Genomic DNA, 22,582 nt, shown 5'->3' with positions numbered 1-22,582 from the left:
GGGGGAATGATGAGGAACAGCTTTCTAGCATGGGGGATTTACCCTAGACCATAAAGCGATGCTCCTTGCCATCGTGAGCCATGAGGATGACATTGCGGTTGGAGGTCCAGATGAGCCGTGCCAGCCTGAGGGCGTTGTGGGAGCCCGGCGAGGCTGGCTGTACTGGGGGCACCTGGTAGGTTTTGATGCAGCGGAGCTGAGGCGCTGAGTTCAGCATGCCGATGCTCCCCAGGAGAGAGGTGTTCATCTGCAAAGACACCCACAGGTGACCCACCCTGCCTGCCGCTTTTGGGGAGGGTCACCACACACAACTTGCACCCAGACCTCCTACCAGACTTCAGCATCCCCACGATACCCAGGACCAGTGCTGGCTCAAACCAGGCTTAATTAAAACTTCCTTAGTGGCAGTGTTTGCTGGCAGGGCAGTGGAGCGTCCAGGAGTGTGCCGGGTGGTCTGGGTGGTGAAGGACCACGACACACAGCTGTGCGTGAGGGACCTGATAGGCTCAGCGGGCACCATCCCGCGCTCCCTTCGGGACCTCAGAAAGGTGCACTAAGCATAAGCACACACAATCGGAATTTAAGGAAAACCCACAAAATCAGAAAGAACATCTTTGTGCTGGAATATTATCTATCAGAATCATAAAAACCACTAGCACTGATGATACACCGCATAAAGTGCAGTCGTGGTGGTAGGTACAAACAGGAAAAACCCAACAGCAAGAGGGTTTTTAATTGTCTGGTAGACGAAGCAGCCGTTCAGGAGAGATCTGTTGAGTTACACCCTTGGAAAGCAGGCCAGTTCTCACTGATGCGTTCTGTCTAGCTCCGTGTTTATAAAAATGACATTCTCTAATCTAACCCACTGAGATACACAAAATCCTACATATGCTTTCTGGAACACTGCTTTACTCTTAACCCCCTTCCTACTCGTATGTATCGCAACCCTAGGATTTCCATCCCCGAGACATGCCCCATGGAACCTTGGCAAATCCTGGGACATTTAAGGCGCGTTATTGCTGATGCCACGTCCTGAATTCTGATCAGTACAAAGTACAAGCCATTACTTTTTCCTGGCTCTTCTCGGCAGCAGAGCGGTGTCAGAGAGTGTAAATCATGGCATCTCTAGCAGGGAGCAGGCAAGCACCACTGACATTTTCACAATTTAAATCATCTTGAGTAATAACCCTTTTAAGATGACTAATGTTACTGATTTTCCTGCATTAATAATAGTGCCAAACAGAACACAGAAGGGAAAAATCACTAGTGCACGAGGTCACATTTTAAAACTAAATGTGTAGGTATGTTTAACTCCTTATGTAAAAAACGCTTCAACATGAACATTTATACACCTGGAAGAGTGTGGCAGATCACAATTTAAAACTCGTGCCTGACTCTTTTCCCCTGCCAATTCTAAAAGATCTGGCTTGATTGCTTTCTAGATTTTCCCTGAGCACTTAAATTGAATAAACATAACTGATGGATGAAGATTCTTGCTGCTCTCATTTACTGTCTCAGAAAGCACACGATATAGTGATGGGTAATAATTCAGGAATTTTTTACGGCACCTGTAGAACTACTGAACGACACAGAAAATTGTGGAAGTTAATTAAAAAGTGTAACTGGCACTTATGGGCATACCAAGCTCTGTTTTACAGTCTCGTTACCGTAAGACTCAATGATTTTGATAGCACACATCGCTTGATCAAGTCAGCTGCTTCCAAATAATGTATTTTCTAAGTCTAAAGCCTTTTGAAGGTAAAAAAAAAAACCCACAAACCAAACCTGCTTGGGGAACATAGGCATCAGCCTACAAGTGACAAAACGTATTCCTACCGATGTGAGATTACAAAGAAAAAGGTTGCTTAGGTTAAAGAAAATGAACCTCTAGACACTTCACAAAGTGGTGGTCTGACTCTCAGTTTCTCCTCACGTTCCAGACCCTTTCTCTATTCTTTCCGTCTCAGCTTTCAGCATGGTTAGGGAAAGTCTGGATTTCTCCACGTGGTGCAGCCGAGCCCAGCGCAGGGTCCCCATGCTGCCACCACCCACGGGTACAGAGTGGAGCTGGGTGCAGGGGCTTTGGCCTCAGAGTTTTGCACAGCCGCTGCCCTGGCCTGTGTAGAACGAGCTCGGGTCACCTGCGGCCTCTACATTTCATCCCGTGGACATTTTAGGGTGTGAAATTGAACTATTACAACAGTATCATACCCCAACTTTAAACATCAGATATGAAGGTTTATCATTTGAGAATGTTCTCTGATTACCCAGAAGCGATGTACCGATGTGTACCCATCCCTCATCCAGGGACAGCTGCACGAGATGCTGAAACAGAAATGCCAGCAAGAAAAATCCGGTCTTACAGGGATGCTGCTGCTCAAAGCTGCCTTCACAGGTCTGAAGGGGTGGGGAGGGAAGAGCTACACAGCGGAGAGGGGCCGGGGGCACCGAGCCTCAGCCCACCAGCCACCCCTGACGGCAGAGCAGTGTGCTCCCTTCGGCGCGAGGGACCCACGGCGCATCGGGCTGGTGAATGACAAAACTGCTTTGAGGTTTTAGCTTCTGCCCTAACTTCTGGGACTCTCCTGTTGCCAGCATTTCCTTAGATCTTACACAATCGCTGAACGGTGTTAGAAGAAAATCCCACACGGGAGTTCATTAAGGATGTGCCTGCAGACGGAAGGATGGGAGCGTATCCTTACCTGCCAGAAGGAGAGGTGGCTGTCAGAATTGGAGTATGTAGCGAGGTACCGGCCGTCAGGAGCAAAAGCCACTGCAGTTATCGGTCCTTTATGGCCATGGATAGTCTAGCAAGAGCAGGAGAGAACAGCAACATAGAAGATTCACCACCTGTCACCATGATGCTGCTGAACACACTTTTAACTAAACACAAATGCAAGCATACATGGACTTCTAGAAACCCTTCTTGGAAAAACAAGGGAGACCACTACTGTCAGCAAAAATTAAATGCTATGTGGAAATGCCTCTTCATTTTCACCTGCATCTTCTGTTATTCTAGCACTCGTTTTCTGACCATCATTGTGTCAGTCCCAAATGCCCCTGAGCAGCAAACCCAGGCTCTTGTGCAGCGGCTGGCTCCCCGTCGGGGAGGACTCGGGGCGGCACGGAACGTAACTGCAGACCTGCCACCCTGGGGACCTGTGCCCGATGCCCTTTCCTCAGGGCACTTCAACGCCTCCAGACAACCCAAAACATGAAAGCACACCACTGGAATGTCTTCTCAGGTGGGACTTCAGCACGTGCTGCTCAGTATTAAATAACACAACAATTTAAGTGTTCTAATTGCTGTCTAGCCAATAAAACAGAATTAAAAAAAAAAGGTAATATGTGTCTTTAATGGGAATTTTTTAAAAATGAGATACTTACACTCCCTGAAGGAAGCTGTACGTTGGATGTCTACCCAGCTGGCTCGGCAGCAGGCAGGGAACAGTAAGAGGCACAACTCCCCTGCCTTTACAAACAGTCTTTACAGGAACATCACCCCACCAGAGCACCCAGCTCTCTCCGCTGGCTCACTGGAGGCCGCTGGAAGGCCAGGTGCTGAGCTGGGCAGCAGGCACAGCTGGACCCCCACACCCAGCACCCGCCGCCCCACGGCTGGGCACACGGGGCTTCGGGCTCCCACACTCACACCACTGTTCCTTCTTCAGGATGGCCACAGCCCACTCTGCACACAGGAACGGTGATGGGAAGACTACAAACTTCATTCCAATGGCACAGGAGCATAATTGCACTTTTGTAAAAGCACACCCCGCCCCCCCCCCCCGCCCCGCCAGAGGCAGGTGACGGCCTGGGAATCACATCCACCCGCAGCTGTATGGGCTCATCCTTACGGCCGCGCCTCGGTGTGCAGAGGCAACCATTCCACTGACAGAGCCCTCTCTACTCCAACAAAGAACACAAACATTTTGATTCAACCAGAAGCGTGCAATTAAAACCCTTGTGATTGCTGTCACAATATATATAATTAAAAGTTCAAGCCTTATGCTGTAGATGAAGCAAAAAGGATTCCTTTTTCAGAAACAACACAACAAGAAGGTACTTGCTATTGTCGCAGATTAGCACTTGAACTATTACTCGAAACACACGCTTCGGCAGCGTGGCGCAGGTGCCTAGGCACGCACCACACATTTCTCAGGCACATATTAAATTCTCCAAGGCCAAGTCCTAGACTCCTGGATCTCTGACAGTATTTAATGTTACACACCCCACTACCAGTCCTCCCCTAGAGCACCCTCCCATGCAGCACCACCCCAGCACCGGGGTCCCTGCAGGCATCAGCACCCCAGCCTGGCTGAGCCAGCACCTAGCAGAGCCATCTGCTCACACGCCATGCTTACAGCTATGGTCTCACCGGTGGTACAGATGTGGGTTTTTTAAAATATCCAACTACGTAAACATGTATGTCAGAAACACCCTGAAAAACCACACACTTATTCCACGCTCAGCGTCACTTAAGATTTTAATTACTCATTATCTGAGATTACTATTTAGCAGGTGCAGAATGAGTGGACGCTTTAGGCAAGACTGAGACTTATTTGTCTTGTGTCCTCTGATGCTTTGGAGATCTCAAAATAGGCAAACCCAGGCAGCCCACCTACCCTTGCATCTTATACCCCAGGGGCGCAAACCTGAAAGCCCTCTTGTGGCTCTCAGTGAGCACCAAGGTCTGGTCTCCCACCAGCCGAGGAAGCTCGGCTTCCCGGGGATCCAGTGAGCACTGGCAAGTGCTGGGGGGCTTGACGGCAAGCGGGGCAAGAGAAGAAAAAGAAATGCAGCCAAGGAAACATGAGCACCGAGGGTAGGGCCAACCAACAAAGGGTTAAACAGCCACAATCTGTATTTCAATTCAGGCTGACACATGAATTCCTTCTCAAAAATACTATTTTCTATTGGATTCACATTGTGAAAACAGTAGTATCAGAAGCACACAAAATATTTCTTTGAAAATACACAACAGCAGCTCTTTCTGCATCAAGAGGCTCTGGGCCAACTCTAAACTGGCAGGGCTTAACTGTGTGAAAAAAGACTTTGTAATATTCATGGAACAAAATTAGGCTGTGAAAATAAAAGTAGTGCTCCTGTACACACCACCGGGACATTCAGAGATGAAGACCTAATCAGAACAGTACATTGCATCTGAAGTTAGCCTTGTATATTAAGAACCCATTAATATATTGTTTCTTGTTTATCACATAAAAGGTGAGTGAATTCCAACAGAACCTCAAACTTCTCTTTAATGTAATCACCGCAGCCTAAGATGAAAGTTTGAAAGGGCAATTAATTAGATAATCCAATGTTTAGGCCCATCAAACTCTTCAGCACTTAACAAACAAGCAATACTTGTCAATAAAATATGTTTTGGTAATACAAAGGTAGAAAATCAATAGTACTATCGCACTTGTTGCTCTTTTTACTACTGAAAATGTGTTCCAATAAGTACAATCCTTAAGGGAATTTATCTGCTTTGTTACTTAAAGGAAGTAGTTCTCTAATTGATGCTAATCCTTTCAAGCCAAATTTTTTTGTGCTGTCTAAAGTATGCTTTGCAATGCCCATCGAGTGTTTCCAAGGCGTAACCGAACCAAATTATTGCTGCTCATTCAAAATATTCTGCTTGCACCCATACATTTGGTGCTCAGACTCCCCTGGCTGGCACTGTTTTGCTGCGGTGCTGAACACTGCATTAATGGATTACAGCACTAATGCCTCAGCAGAGAACGCATGCCAAACATGCTGTCTTTTGGATTGCTTTCAAGTTACTATCCACAGTTTTTCTGCTCCAGAGCAGATATATTAGCCCACAATGAAAAGTATGCAAAAATCTGTGTGATACTGGTTTGGGAATGGTCTTAATTCTGAATGGCAGAGGCGGTGGGATACAGTGCAGCTGTCTGCAGCCTCCCTCTGCCCAAGCAATTGTTTTTTAATGGGATGATGCTCCTGGGAGACTATCTGACTTCTGCACCTGCCATTGCCGTCCTGTAATGCATGATATACTGAAGCTATGGCAACCTAAATACCAAGTCCAATATTTGGTAAACTCTGCATTGAACTGCAATATTCTATTAAAGGTGACATAAAAAACAAACACTGTACCCTGCAGCGGTTTTATTTCATATATACTGAAATGCATACTTTAAATTGATAAAGTAACTTAAGTACTCCTAGAGAGAGACACTAATATTTTATCACCTTTATTATTTGATATTAATCTCCCCAGTCTCTAGGGGTACCTTGACCAAAGGGAAACAAAAAATTCACTTACTGAGGAAACCTCACGCCTAATGTATCACCCCCAGAAGCACTGCCCTTCCGGTGCCCGTCGTGTGAAAGACACACAAAAGTGGAGGTTTGCCACAGCTGAGCAATACCCCTAAAATGATGTGCCTGCTTTTAGCTTGGAGCAGTAGGAAAATAAGAGCTCCAACTTCTGCACAGGACACAAATAATCTCTGGGCAAGGAACAGTTATGTGAAAATTAAGGTGGAGGCAATTCTGTAACTCTTTCATGGATCAGTGAGGAGTCACTGGCAATGGCTTCATGGGCAACTTCAGCAACCGAGCCGGGGTGATCTGCCACAGCAACCACCTAGAAGTGTTCTTAGGCATAAATGCAACATGATATGAGAAGGTCAATAAATCATAAACATAGAACTCACTATGCTAAAGGCAAAGTCTAACAACAGATACTTAACAACTGAAATGTTAAGCTGAAAATCATTGGGGTTGACGGCACCTACTGTAAAAATGCACCTCTCCCTCTGCTTCCCCCTCCCAACTACAAAGAAATAATGCAAGTTTAGAACAGGTCTTAATAAATACAGCTAGGTCTGACAGATCAGTCATTTCTAGAGGTGGTTTGTCGTTTTTTTTTTTTTTTTTTTTTTTTGAATCGTATTACAAATAATATAACCAGAAATGAGCCACAAAAGAAGAGCAGGTTAGTAGTGCTTCACTGACATGCATATACCTCTCTGAGGTCCCCTGGCAGTGGCACCAAGGGATTACACATCACAGAAACACAAAACACAAATTTTCTTTTTTTTTATAATTAAAAAATTAGAAGATGGGTTTTAATGCTAACGTAGAGTGCAAAACCTGCAGAACATACACAGAGCCCAAACTGTGCAAAGGAATAAATACTGTCCTTTGAGATAACAATAAAAGTGGCAGACCTATGAGGTGAATATATAAAAATAAATAATTAGGACAACCACTTCAAAGGTAAACACAAGCCCCTGCAGTGCCTGCTCGGCTGCTCTCACTTCAGTCCCCAGGAGATGAACAGCACCTTCGCCAGGCTGCGATGTACTATGCCCAAGACCCTTCTTTTTTTCTTCAGAGATTGTGAATCTTATCTTTGTTTGCAGCAGCACTCCTTCCCGGGCTCCCGCACATCTGTCTTCTTTTGCTCTATGTTCTTCACATCATACTTTCATGTGACTGATTTCCTTATTTCAGAATATATGGACTTAAGATCGGTGCCTACAATGGAGGGGGTACCAGGGATTTCAACAGATGGTAGGAAGTCCCCACTTACTCTCACGTTCCTGATGGTGTGTTCCAGTGGTAGCTGGTATAGCTTTGCCTCCCTTCTATTAACCTGCGGCCGGGAGGTGCCTGGCACCTGCAGCCGACGAGATGGCCGGTGCAGGGCACTACGGTGAGCGTGGCAGCCAGCATGAACCCTCCCCACAGAGGTGCGTAGAAAGTCAGTATTTAAACACAGCAGACAATCTACTCATGTGCCCCCAATACAAGTGCAGGGTTTCTGTAACTTTTTGTTATGTTTTAATTCTCTTATATAAGTATAATGGATTCTGAATAAAATGAAACTTGAAAGTCCTATGCTTAAAAGTGTTGAATATATACTAATCTTTGTGTTTAAAAAAGATGAAATGGAACTTATTTACAGCTGTCCTCACTGAATAAGCCAGCAAGCAAAGTCTTTCCCTCCAGTCGTGTGCTGTCCTTGCCAAGGCTGGCTGCCCCGGCCACCGCGCCGGCCCCCACACTGCCACGGCCACAGGGCAGGCAGGGGCAGGGCCCCCAGCTTTGGGTTTTGTAAAACAGCGTTCTTCTACAGAGCTAAATGGCTTCACCTGAAGAAGTATCTAAAACATTGCCTCATTTTTCATACCAAAAGTAAATTCTTACAAGATAGTCTGTCACAAAGTTTTTATGAACACTTAAAAAAAATAAAATCTCTACTTTTTAAGCAATTTGGTGGAAATATCTAAAATACTATTAACTTAAGACAGTTTCAAGTATCTTTACTAATTCAATTTCTATGGTAGTTCCAGCAGTACTAACAATTGCAGTAACATTTCAGGACTGTACTGAGAAAAAGAGTATATTTGCATCTTTAAACTAATTTTCTTCCTGTCCTTCAAGTGGCTTCTCAATAAAGTCAAAGCGCATGTATGACATTTTTTAACTTAATAAAATATATAACTTGATTTTTAACCTTACAGTAATACAATTTTGCATCAGCCATTACAATTACTCCATATTCAGATGTGCTGCGCACCATCTGGGAGGCAGCGTTCAACGAGAGCCCGAAGTGCCTTGGCAGGCCATGTATAACCCCATTTCTCGCCGGACCAGCAGGGGGCTGTCTGTCATACATGCCTCTCATTTCTTAGGAGCTCCTCCTGCTGCGAGTGCCTCATTACAATTGCTTTTACTTCCTGGGCAAATGACAACCACAAGAGGCAGCTCTTTGTTGACTGAACTTAAGCCAGAAAAAAATGAGATGACAGGTGCAGCCGCCTGGGTGCTACGGGACAGTGTAAACCCACCCCAAATGGCAGGGCTCCAGCCCCGCGCCGCACAAGGAGCCCAGCACCGGCCCCTCTTCCCTAGAACCATGGCTGCAATCACAGCCTGGGCTTGCACCTCCAAAAAGCCACCCGCCTTCCCAAAACCCAGCTCCCACTTCAGGCATGCACTTGTCAGCTCCAACCCCCCTGCGGTAATTAATTGCCCCTGAACATACAAAGCACAGTCCATGATAGCAGCAGTGATTTTTCCTCTGAAACCAATGCTCCTGTACTTTATTTAAAGGTTCATAATACCGTAATATAACCTCAGAATATCTGTGTAAGTACCATGTTAGACAACTTGGTATTGTTATTAAAATTTGTATCTCCTTGACAATTACTGTTTTAAAAGAGGTTTCAACAGCTTGTAGGCTAAGCTTTTTGCTTTAATTTCTAGGAAAATTCATATGTTAAATTATTCTGAGTACAGTTAGCCTATCCTTACCAATGAAAATGGAAGAAAGCGTTTAATATTCTTTCTATTATTAATTATTAATTAATATTTTAAATAGTATTTGTGTGAGATATAAAATATTTAAATCACTATTAAAAGGGATATAATAACAATAATTGCAAGTGGTTTGTGTAAAAAAACCCCAAAGCATAGATAAGAGTTCAATCTGGACAAGCACCAGGGCTCTGCACTTGCAAGTGCTCCGCGCAAAACCCAGTCAAGCCGTTACAGCCATGGGAGAACACAACCCCCAGACACGAACAGGCGGAACAGCACATCCTGGCTACCTGATTCAGGTGTGATTTGCCATTTAAAAAAGTCAGAGTAAAAATAAGTATTACTAAAACAGATTTCAGGAGCAGACAGGATAGGCAATGTTATTTTCTTAGCAAACCCTTAATTCTGATACCTGTGCTGAAATGACCAAATTTATAGCACGGTCTGAAACAACCAAATTCATAGAACAGTTGTTTTTTAAACATAAGAAACTTAGGTAAAGAAATAAATAGTCACCTAGACAACCCTGTATGGCTCAGAGCACCAGCCAGTGACAAAAGACAGAAAGTGCGCTCTTACAGATACTGTTTGTCAGAACCACATCATTTTCATCAAAGATCAGTCTCTATTGAAAGAAAAAGCTATTAAAAATTTTAATTAGACTTAAGAATTGTTAAGTGAGTTAAGGGGAGACAGGAATGCATGGAGCCCCCCCCTCTTCCTATGTAATTACTTACTATGAATACTGTTTATTAAGAAGTTCAACCGATCAAAAATCTGCTTTTCACCTGCCTACATCTGCTGACTTCTATTTGAGAGCCGGTCATCAGTGTGTGGTGGCTGGAGCACGAAGCACTCCAACCTCTCAAACTTCTCTGGCAACGCGCTAGATGTGGTCACTGCAATCCCATTTTTCCCCCTTGCCTATTCCAGTAACTGTCATGGGCTCTGCAGCCAAGCACAACACTCCCGTACGCTTCCCACTCTTCCCAGTCAAAGTGCATTTCGCCAAGGTGCCCTCTGGCTGAAGTGCCGCCCGTGCTGTCTCAGTACAGATGAAACCCTGAGAGCTAAGAGGTGTCTGGCACAGCCAGAAGCTCCCATCCTCAAACAGTTGTGTTCAAGTGCAGCTCTTCCCTTTCAGCTCCAGCTCTACTTGCCCAAGTTTTAAAGAACACTAGTTCGAACAATGTCACAGTCCTATTTAGAGCGCCGCAGTATTTTTAACCTTTGAATTCAGAGCCTTCAATGCACTTGCAAAACACAAATCTGTAATTCCCAAGTGACTCGAGACTTTAAAGAAAAGCGTTCAGCAACTCCAACGGAATAGGAAAAGCTAATGAGATCAGTGCTTCCCGCCAGGTCGGTGGGGTTTGGGGACTTAATTATCCTTCTAAAAGTGTCTTCTGCCCTGCGGACTCTCAGAAAGCAACTCTGCTGACATTTTTGAAGCCAGCCTTCTGATTCTCACTGCTCCTCACTCTCATTTTCTTCTAATCAGCACCAGCCATGTTTCCAGATCTTTAGCAGTTCCTGGGCAAACTGTCACCTGCTGCAGAACTCCCTGATGCTGCTTGTTTTTTCCAGAGTTACCACCCGCATCCTCTTCCAAAGGTCACCAGCATCAGCATCAAAATTATCAAAACAAGCAGCAACTTGGAAACTGCAGTCCTCAATTTTACAATTTGTGGAGAACATTTTCTTACAAGCCTAAGCCTTTCTTATGAGTAATTTGCATATGATGGTTTACACTTGGTGATGCAATGTCATTGCATTTGAAAAATGCAGCAGGTTTTTGACCCTTTTAAAAAAATAATTTGTGCTTCTTTTGAGACCCACCTTACCTAACTGAGAACACTGGCTAGACCCACATGTGCAAATACACACATCCAGTGATCTCCACTAGGACACCGTGGCACCCTCTCGTCACTGCAAGCAGTGCTAGGTAGCACCACCAGAACGCGCAGTAATGGCTAGTCCTCCTTGTCATTACATCCCAGCTTACCACAAACCAGTCCTCCACCTAACAAGAGTTTCACTTTTCTCCCATTAAACAAGCATATCTTTTTTATATTATGCAGATCACAGACATCAGCACGTTCTGCAATATTCTGCAATTAAAACATCACTAAACAACAGTTGGGACGGGTGGAGAGAAGGGTGAAGTGCTCTGGGCCTTGCGTTCAAAGTGCATCTGGGTGTTCAGAAACCCTGTGAATAGTGTCAAGGCCACTTAAATCACACAACTCCTCTAAATTTTAGGAAAATTAGTTCACAGTAATAGTAATAATACCTGGAGCATTATATCCGTTGTACAGCTATAAAATATCAAAACAAATTAGCAATCATTACTCGATAACTGACAAAGTATAAGAGATGATGTGTTCACAAGTTTTTCTAAGTTATTTAATATGTTAGGGATACAGATTTTCCTTACTTGGTGTTAATTGTTTCAATTCCTTCCAAAATGTACCTTAAAAGCTTTAGTTTCACTGCAGATAGTCTTACTCTCTATCCACAGCCAAAAAGCCATTTTGCAGCTGCTTGCAGCAACGTGGGGGCTGAATCAAGCAGGTGCCCCGATGCCTCCAGAGAAAGGCAGCCCCGGCAGCAGTTCTCCTTTGGATCCAGCAGGTCTCACCTCCCTCCTCCATTGGGATTCCAGCCCTTCCCCGTGCTCCGACACTACAGGTCTCACACTTACGGATGCGAGAAGCAAAGCAGAAAGCAGCTGGGCACAAAGCCTGAGTTCAGGGCCATGTCTTTCCCTAACAGAGAACAAACCCCCGAAAGCAAAAATGCATTCACAAAGGTCATGTCTTGATTGGAGACACAGGCCAGTAAAAAAAAGAAGTGTTACCAACATGATTTAAAATAGTTCTGTACATCTACAGAGAGAGAAAGTGGTGTTTAAATATGTGCTGCTTGGCCATGGGCAACCCTAAAGGAGGAAACCCAGATTTGACCATCACCATTTAATGCATATTAGTGCTCTATTTCTACTTGAAATATGAAATATAAATTAAATGTGATTTTGCAAGTTACGAACTGTAAGTTAGACTTAAAATTTGTTTTTAAAAGGTATTTGCATACACTCTTTTTTCAGCTTTTCTTTAAAGGGAGTGACAGTCCCTTAGGAAAAAGGATGACAGCTCTTACACTGAGGTGACTGACAGCTGTTTATCTGGCTAAACACTGCCAGATCTGTCTGGGGTAATCTAGGATTTCTCTCTTTAACAATAAGTTGTAAAAGCAATGTAAAAAAACATAAATCCTTACTCCCCTTCCCAGCTAGGTGCTTCCCTGGACAGCTCCAGACAACTGCTTTAGCAGCATCTGAAGAAAAAAAGCTTTTTATAGAAGGGAAAAAGCAGCATTGAGGCCACCTTTTGTGTAGGAAATAGTGTCTGAATAGGAAGCAACAGCTAAATTAGAAATAATTGTAGATACATGGAAACTCAATTTTCTTTGCAGATCTCAGTATAAAATCTGTATACGTGCTTTTCTGTCACTGCTCCTGGGGATGCTACTAACTCAGTGCTGTAAAGAAATCTGTAACTCAGCAGGGGGCTTGTGGCCTCTGAGGCTGGTCAGGAAGTTTTATGTCTTTTTTCCAGTCTATTTGACTTTTGTATACCAAATTGTACCACTTCAAAAAGGAAAAAAACCTTACTGGAATGGATTACACTGTCAGCTCTCCACTTTGGAAGCTGACAGCCGAGGCGTAAGAGTTAAGTAGGAAGCTGTAGCTGAATGAGTTTTTAATTTAGTTTTTACTAACTTTGATTATTCAAGAGCAGTCCTGACTTCTGCTCTTGCACTCACAGTCCTCGCTTGGCGTCTGTCCCTGCCTTCCCACTTCTAACAAGATGTTCCCATTTCTGCAAACGCAGCATGCCTGCAAAGGTGGAATAGGCAAGTTCCTTTAAACCACCAGTCTCCAAATCAACTAGAAAAGTAGTACAGAAAAATATATAAATAAATTTTAAAAAATCTGTCTTTTAGCAAACCAGCATTCCTAATCAGCATGACCTAAAAAGCAAATTTAGTGACTCCAGAGGCCTCATTACTTAGCCTCCTGAGGCTGGGAAGTTGGCATGGAGTTATGGTATGAATTTATGGTGCACTCGCTACGCTCTAAGTGAGGACTTTCAGTTTGCATTTGTTACTTGTAGCTTAATGCATATATTTATATGTGCAAAATAGATTTAACTGCAAAGCACAGAGGCAGATTTGGTGCAGATCAACAATATGCCAGGGAAAAGTTAATGCAGAGAAGTTAGCGTTCTGTAAATATGCACCTTGATTAAATCCCCACCAGCCTTCCATGTAGAAGCATATAAGGACAGTTTACTCTCATAAAATATACTGTTAAATTACCACCAGCCAACCAACTGTGCATAATTAAACACTGGTTTTAAAAGAACTTTTGAGAAACTTGGAAAAAAGTGACTATTTCGTTACTGCATCCCTAACATAGCTGGGATCTGCTGTCAATTGGCTACAATCATTTCTTGTTACAGTAAAAATGAATAAAATCCCTCAACTGTATTATTTGGTATATTTACAAAAATCAGCTCGGGGTAAAGCTACCGCAGCCTATAGGGAAAATGGGCACGCATCACACAGGGTAGCCTAACGCCTTCTCTATGGTCATCTCGTACTGGGAACAGAATGTAAACAGAACTCAAGAGCAAGGCTTGTATCTGTATCAATGAGGATGAGCAAATGCAGGTGCTGGTGCAGCTGAAGCATGTCCCCTTAAATTCCTGCCCCATTTGCCAGCGATGCACTTACTACTACCCTGTATTACATTACGATGGATTTCCCCTTGTGAACTTTGCTATTGCTCGTGCAAGTCAGATTCTAAACAAAATCAAACAGAGAGCACCCCAGCCCCCCTGCACCTTACCACGGCTGTAGCACGGACGGGGCACATCAGAGTATTTTTACAGCCAAAGTACGCTGCACTGAATGTGCTTCCACACGTGCTGTGTGCCGGGATGCTGGCAAGGGGGCATTTGCTCTGCAGCCTAACAGCTTCCCTTCCTGCCTCCAGTGAGAAAAAGCCTATGAAATTAAAAGATTATACTCAGTAATTATCTTTTATCTGCAATTTGAGGATGTGTGTGTTCCTGCTACCAAGTTTTCCTGCCTCATCTGAACTTGTCGGTGCGACAGTGTCAGTAAATGCACATATAGGTTCAGATTCCAGGATAACTATCTTTCTTCTTCTGTCTTTAAAATACCGTATTTGAGTACAGTGTCTTTTATTCAATAATCAAACTTAACTGAAACAAGCCATCTGACATCAGCAACTATTCGGTCCAAATATAATATGAAATAATCTTCTGCCTTACATAAGAATAAAAATTTGCAAGTCACCTAGGTACTGAAATAAAAAATAACACTATGCAGAATTCCATTACTGCTTTGACTGCTAAAGCTCCAACTTTAATTCTGCAGTGAGCCAAATAAAAGCACCTCGGACCAAACAGCATCGATTCTAACCCATGTTTAAAAGCATCTTTTGCTTTGAAATAAACTGAACCAAAACTCAGACTTCTCTTTAATCTTCCAGTGAAAACCGCAGAGTTTTTGCATACAAAGGCTCGTATCTGCATCATCTGCAGAATGCTCCTGGGGAGGCACTCTGAGGTGGCAAAGCACAGTGATGCTCATGGCAGTGATCCCACAAAGGGGGCTGGGGGCTCCTCTGGCTATGCACCCACCACCAGCTGTGCTTCCCATGGACACTCACCTGAGCAGGAGTAAGCACCAGGGTAAAGGGAGTACTTGTAGAAGAAAATAGCTAAAGAATTCAATACTGCTCAGCTAAATGAACCATTTGTATTCATGACGAGCTCCTTACACATCCAGTACTACAGGTTTACAGCAGGTTTACACTAAGCACAGCTCACTTCAATATCAGTTACAAGTATCTCTATGAAATGCAGTTCTAAATATTTATGATGAAAGCCAAGATTTAATCAATGAAAATAGAATATTTTATGGCTTCCTTGACTGTACTGTGTGCTTCTCCCCGCATGCACTTTACCAAGCCATTCTCTACTTGCAAGGAACACAGACCCGACTGCAAGTCCCAGCTGGCGCCCAGATCCTGGGAACCCCTCAGTGTACCGGTAAATGTATCAGGAACAGCAATGACATTGGCTTCAGCAGATTCCTTTACAGGAGACATGGTTTTCATAAATTATGCATCAAAATATACAGCTGCATATACAACCCTGTATCATCTATAGCTCAACGCTGGGGAAGGGTTTCTGTTTTCAGAGGGAATTCTCCATTCTTCCAAGATTGGAGCCACCAGCCAACAGGAACACACGGACAGACATGCAAAATACCCAGGCTGAAGTCAATGGCCCAAAATGCCCTAAAAATGAGAACAGCACTGGAGGTACAGTGATATTTTCCCACAAAATTCATGGAATTTCTCAGTTTGAGCCCTCTCGGTGGGAAGAACAGATATATTTTCTGAATGAGGCTCCACCTCTTACACCAGTAAGGGACCCAGAAGATGTGACAGCAGCAGGCAGCTTCAGTTCTCATGCTTTAATGAAAGTCTTTAATTAGTGACTCTGTAAGGGCCAGTCTCTCATTACATACCCAAACACATTTCTACAGGAAAAGAAAAATTATCAAACAGCTTGTATGTATGAATTAATGGGGGAATTCCAGACTGGACTCTGTTACTCCGCAAGAATTTACCTGTCGTAACTTTAAACAGAGATAATCACACCAACCCCAGGTTCCTGGGCTGCATGTACAGGCAGTGAGGGCAGCAGATCCTTGGAAGCCTCCCGCGGGAGCTCACACATCCCTCTGCGGGACAGCCCTTATGTGAGCTGAGTGCCATGCCTGCTGCTCACCTGCACGGTGAGGAAACGCCCCCAAAGAAAGAATGTAGGTGAGTTAATTCTTACAGATTAGCATGATCAGAATTAACAAATAATGTCACTAAATCTGTTTCGGCTATAAAATAGTGTTAGAGGCTCTGACGCGCAAAATATCATTAAGCAACTTTCAGACATTAATATTTTCCCATCATTCCAAGGTCAACAACAATCATGTATCCTAAAATCCAGTTACCTGAAATATATCTCTACAGTCTGCCGACGCTGATTTAGCGTTCAATTTTAAAAAGAAAACAGCAGAGTATCACTCTTCTTCTGTATTATTGCACCTCTAAATACAGGAATTTCAGCTGCATGTTGACGATAATTTACAAGCTTATGCAAAATATTAATAATTTGTTTTGAATTTAATATGAGCCTTTAACTGCATCCCACCTGCTGGGACTGCTTCTAGCCTAGCAAAATGACTATGCATTTTTTCGCCTTGTATTCCTAATAAATATATTACTTTAAAAATAGGAAAAGAGAAGCACGTCTCCTGGGTCATGACTTTGCACAGTATGTAAGTCACTTCAGAAAACCTCAAAACTGTCAGTTTGTAAAATCAATGGAAAAGATGACGTTTGGAATGGGAAGCGTAATTCAGCCACGCCAGCAGTGGCAGGAGCGCACTGCAGCGGCATCAATGAGCTGCAATGTGGCACATTTATCATTAGATAATCACTCCCCCAGAGGATTAGCAGCACACAGGTGAACCTTGTGCCACACAACACACTTGGGGTGTCATTAGCTCAAGATAACCTCACTCCCTGCCATCTCCTATTGCTTAATTAGAGGTTACAAAGGCTATAATAGGACTAAAAGAACTTGGGCAAATGCAACTTGCAATGAGTGATACCTTAATCAATTCAAAACCGGGGGCTGCACATGTGTAGTCAACAAAGGCGTGGATGGGAGACTGCAAGCATGCATTATGTTTTCAATTAATGAGCTTAAAATTTCAGGAGAACAAAGAAATCCGGACATACACTAGGCCTTATTTGCCCCAGACAAATTCCAGCTTTTTCAAGTAGCATTTTGCCTGATTCAAATGCCATGTATAAATACTAGTGAAAAAAAACCCAAACAACCAACAGAAAGATTTTAGGATACCAGCTCACCTGAAATAAATTAGCAAGTGCATCCCAAGCAGAAGCAGCAAGATCTCCAGGGTGTCTCAGCAGAAGCACGCTAAGCTACATACACCTTTGAGAAACTTCATTGTGACTGCGAAATTACAAATAGCGCTTCTCCATTTAAGTGGTTTATTTTTGGCTAGAAATTGCCAGCCATGCTAAACCAGCGGTGGCAGGGAGGTTTAAGGGCATGTCTTCTGCTGTGTTTTGTAAACAAAGGCCACATTTGCAGATGAGGCGGCCACAGATCTGCTGCACTCAGAACTGTTTTCCAATTCACTGTGAAACATCAATTATCTTTATCAAATAACAGTATCTCATCTCAGTCCATTATCAAGATGGAGTCTTATTTTAGCTGGACTGCAGTCCTATCTGTATATCAAGGCTGGCCGCAGTGCCAGAGTGAGTGAAAGGCTGTGAAATAATCAATAATCATCATCAAATTGTGGTCGACAGGTTGTGAGGATGGAAGTTTTTGATGAAACCTCAGCCTTTTTTTGTGCAGCTGATAAAGCTTAACCTTTGCAATACCTGATAACTATGACTCAGTTAAAGGCAGCTCTGCATACGCTTAAAAGCTTTGGCTCCTCAAAGCCCCCTGCAATTGCTTGGCTGGAGGGGATCGCACCACCCTGCCTTCAAACACCCCCTGCACGGAGCAAGCCGGCACACGCCAGGACCACCCCAAACCCATTCCAGGGACTTTTACAAACACCCCCCCCCCTTGTCTTCCAAGAAGGCTGAACCACACTTGGCCCTAAAGCTGTGCCAGTAAAAGGTCAGCCTAAAAAGGACAACCTGTGCATAACAACCAACAGCAACAAGGGAAAAACTGCCAGCAAGCCTCTGCCTGTTTAAACGTGGGCAGCTCTCTGTTATCCAGAATAAAACTGGGACAAGATCACACGGATAAAGGGAGGGGGGGAAGCATAAAAACATACATGCATTAGGCTAACTGCATAGCAGCCTTTCTGTTAAAGTTGTTACTCAGCCCTTTCCTTATGATAATTTCTTTTCAAAATAGAATTAAGGGATAGAATAAGGCTGTAAACATTTTGTACCAGATTTTCATTTTTGAGCATAGCATGAGTAATCTGCAAGCTGAATATAACCCTCCCTCTGAAGAATGGGGAGGTGATTCAGCCATACATTTTCCCTTTTAGCTCTCCTTCAGTTTCTCCAGAAATAGAAACTTGAGGAAATTTGTCAAAAATCACGTGAACAAGCAGAACGCGCCTTTCAAGAACGTACATCTCTAGTTTTTTGGGCAGCACATGGAAACAGAAAGGGCACCAGACAAACCACATGCAAGCACAAAGTTATGGCTGTGTTTATGGTCACTACCTTAAAAAAACCCTGAAGCACAACGAAACCAAACAAACCCACCGCCCTGAGCAGCTTTCTCACCATTCAAGGCAGCTGTGGAAGTTTGCTGCTGGTCGGACTGAGCAAGCAGCGCAAAAAGTGTCGGGCATGTTCCTTAGACAGCTGGAAAGCCTTCCTAAAACTGCAACACATTCCGGGGGACCCGGCAACACCCTTCTGCATTATCATGCAAACGGTGTTTAGCTCATTTCAAGATCTCAGGTCAACCTCCAGGAGGCTCATGAAGGCACTGGAGGTTTAAAAGGATAATTAATGTCTATTTCCCGGCAAAACCAGAACTGACATGCAAGGTTAAAGACTTATTTATTTATACCCACGACCAGCCATTTTCATAACCTGGCTTAGAACTGTTGAAATTTCTCTTCAGACCAAAGAATGAATCGCAACAGAAACATTTGCTTTTCCAAACAAAAAAAATTCTTGAGTAAAATGTGCACTGATAATCGTAGCCAAAAGTAGGAGCTTCGAGTGAAGCAGCCAAAGCGCTCACAGCTTGTTAACATGGACTCCCAGCAAGCGTTTGAAAAATGAGGGTGTTCCTGGGGAAGGAAGAGAGCTCATGGCATCAGTTATACCACAGTTGTACCTTAAAGGAGCAAAGAGAAAGACCTGAATAGTTAAAAGCCCACCTCCCTGATGCAAATCTCTCCAAAGAAGGGTATGTCTCATATGAACTTGGCACTAATAAAACATTTACATACAATATAACCCTTGTCAACAATGTAGTTTTATAGAAAAGAGGTGTTATCAAGCAAGTTTACTGAAATGTATGGTTTTAATGATAAAAGTCAAAACCCTCATGTGGCAACATTTCTGAAAGGTGTTTGGTGCAGTCTTACACATTCCTGGGAGAAATGAAAGTGATACATAACGAACAGGTTGGCTGTTAGGTGGATTAAATATTGGCTAATCGATGTGGTTTGGAATGCAGCTCTAAACAGAAAAAGTGCTGAATTAGTGCATTTCTCCTGGGGTCCCAGAAGGGCCCGTCTAAACCCAGAAGCTGCGCAAGAGCTGCTGCTGCCACAGCTTGAGGAGAACACCCAGAGGGTCTGGGCTTGTGGAGGGAAGACCCGAAGAGCACCAGCCTTGGGAGCACCCAGGGCTGGCCGGGCTTGCCAGCCTCCCTCCAGCCCAGAGCAGCCTCATCTCCTCCATTTGTCAAGTACGGTGGTGCAACTCTGACCATGTGTAGAGCACTCACTCGCATAAACAAAATGAACAATTTCTTATGCAAATGAACAGTTAAAAGTAAAACAGGACCTACTGGTCAGAAGCTGAAGCTAAAGCAAAGTCAAGCTAGAAACAAAATATAGCTTTAATAATGAAAATTATTAACTAATGAAACAACTTAGGATGATTCTGGCAGATTTTCCGTTACTGGAAAATTTAAGATTAAGGTGAGATGATCTTCTCAAGACGCACGTTGCCCAGTGATGCTAGATTTAAGGGTTTTGCCCCCTGCAGGAGGTCAGACCTGATGATCACAGAGATCCCTTCTCACTTCTCTCCTTCCCTCTGCCGGGGAGCCGCCAGTCATCAGCTCCCTCCATTTACAATTTTACTTTCCTGAGAGAGCCTTCATCCGTGATAAATACACACTGAACTGCTAAATGCTGCTCTGGAGACCGCCGATGTCACTCTGATGGATGTGGCACCAGGCACCATTAAAAAAAATAAATAATAAAAAAAATTCTGCTTTTACAGGGAACTTGGGTCCTCCCTAGGTGTGGAGGGGGCTCAGCATCTCCTGAAAGGCTGCTCCGTGCACTGCCGGAATGGGGAATCCTCCTCCAGAGCCTTTACCTCCCATCACTTGTCTCTGCACACCTTGTTTTTGAAGGATTTAAAAATATTCTGGTCACAAACCCACTGCTTCTCCAACAACAGAAAATGCTAAATGGATTCAACAGTAAATACTGTATGAATTGATATGCCAAAGTTCAGCCAGTGTTCTACATAATTCTAATCAAGCTTCAGAACAGAGTTCCTAGTGCAGTTTAAGACTAGAAAATTCTAGTGGAACAGAACTTCTTGTGGAACAGTTCTATTTATTAAAAAAAAACAAAGAAATCCCCCGTAGCAGCAGTTCGGAGTAATAATCCAAAGTACAGCACAAATACAATTACTGTAAAAGACAAAACTATTGCAAAGGAGTAATTCCCATAATTTCCCCCAACATATGGCTACGCTACTTTATAGTAAAATATAATTAAACAGATTTGCAAAAAGCCCAGCTAAACTGATATTTCTATTTTTCATGATTATTTTGAAACTTATCAAAGCACTTAAAATTCTCAGAGTGATCTTGGTATTTTATATCATCTCACTTTTCCTAACAGTTTTTTTTGTTGGGTGGGTTGGGTTTTTCTCTTTCCTTAAAAAAAAAAAATCTCATTAATTCTTTAGATTATTCAAACATTTCGAAAGCCACGCTGAGAGCGCCTTGCATAACCTTTCTCTGAGATCTGCAGCAACGAAGCACAATGAGCCCCATGCCGCTGTGCAGGACACGGCCTGAGTGCAGGGCGCGGGACCCCTCAAAACGGGGTACACAAAGACCACCCCAAAGGGCGCCAGCACCTTGCTGCCCACCTAATGACACGCGCTCCAGAAAGGCAGCAGCTGCACTATGGGCAGATCAGTTGGCTTCCAGAGCCACACAGCAATAAGATAGTATGTTTTATTGTGAGTGTCATGGAGACGGTGTGAAAAATCAAGAGCCATAGGCAGTGAGTGGCAATGGGTCAATACTGTTCACTGAGACATTGTGTAGATAATCAACAACAAGGCCCTGGGTTCTCTCTGCGCTGCAAACAGCTGAGGGGCAAATCAATACAGCCATGGGAAGGACACTGCCCGGCCCTGCTCCCCGCAACACACCGCCAACCACGGCAGGAAAGCACCCGAAAAACCACATGAATGCCAGCTTCGCTCGTGTCTGACACTGGGCACTGGCAACACCACCTAACACTCAGAAAATATTTAATAAATAATCTAATAGGAAAGAGAGAGAGAATATCTAACCTCTATACTAAATTACAGAAAAAACTATTAATCATTAGGTGTAATTTCTCAGTCAGTACGTACAACCACCTTTCTTGTATACCAAATAAAAATGTGCTGGAAGTAACAAAACACCAAACCCTAGAAAATATTTTTGTTGCCTATTATTACAGTTAAAATGCCTCCCTTTTTTCTACAGGCACATCACAAAATCCAGGTTATTAGCACCCTGTTTCACCTATAGCGTAAAAATAAAGGAACCACAATCAGAGTGCATGTTTGGGCCAGCAGTTTGCTCTTCTGCTGGTAATTACTACAGATTTTTCCACCAGCTATAAACTCTGTTAAATCTGTACACAGTTTCAGTAACACAAACCCCACACTGCTCAGATCCTGCCATCAGCTGAACTTAAAAGGGACTTCTATTTTTTCTTTTTTTCAGCATGGCTGTGTGATATGAAAAACTAACATTTTAAGCTTTATTTTCATCACCATAACTATGCTAGTATGCATGGTGCTAAGTTACCAGATTATAGTTTCATGAATTATTCAATGCAAACATCACAAAATCAAAAGCAATTGCAAAGCAAAGAATCTCCTTCTTGTATGGGGATTTCTGGTATTTTCTTCAGGCATCTCCAGAGCAACACGGCTTCAGCGCAGCAGGGCAGCACCCCGTCAGTGGCAGTGACGCCCCGATACCTGGCTGCCTTGCTCCCCCACGGGGCCTGGGCACAAAGATCTCCAAGTGAAGAGCTCATCTGGCTTCTGCCTCGAGCTGGCACCACAGAGCCTGCCTGCCCTCCTGCCTGCCCTCCTGCCCACTAGCTCGCACAGCTGCTC

General features: G+C 43.7%; 1 protein-coding gene across 4 annotated transcripts in view; it reads right to left on the bottom strand.

Annotated features, from left to right (window-relative positions):
- WDR7 (WD repeat domain 7) overlaps positions 1-22,582 on the bottom strand; it is a 150,710-nt gene that overhangs the window by 1,630 nt on the left and 126,498 nt on the right. For all 4 annotated transcript variants that reach the window (XM_037374370.1, XM_037374369.1, XM_037374367.1 and 1 more), the window contains 2 exons: positions 2,703-2,807; positions 43-247 (listed from right to left, as the gene is read on the bottom strand). In XM_037374370.1, coding sequence (XP_037230267.1) covers positions 44-247; positions 2,703-2,807 — 309 coding nt within the window. In that variant the 3' untranslated portion in view covers position 43. The remainder of the gene's footprint in view (positions 1-42; positions 248-2,702; positions 2,808-22,582) is intronic.

The sequence above is a fragment of the Falco rusticolus genome, chromosome Z (assembly GCF_015220075.1).
Source record: "Falco rusticolus isolate bFalRus1 chromosome Z, bFalRus1.pri, whole genome shotgun sequence".
NCBI classification, from domain to species: Eukaryota; Metazoa; Chordata; class Aves; order Falconiformes; family Falconidae; genus Falco; species Falco rusticolus.
The sequence above is the reverse complement of the archived record's forward strand: the minus strand, read 5'-3'. Positions and strand labels throughout refer to the sequence as shown.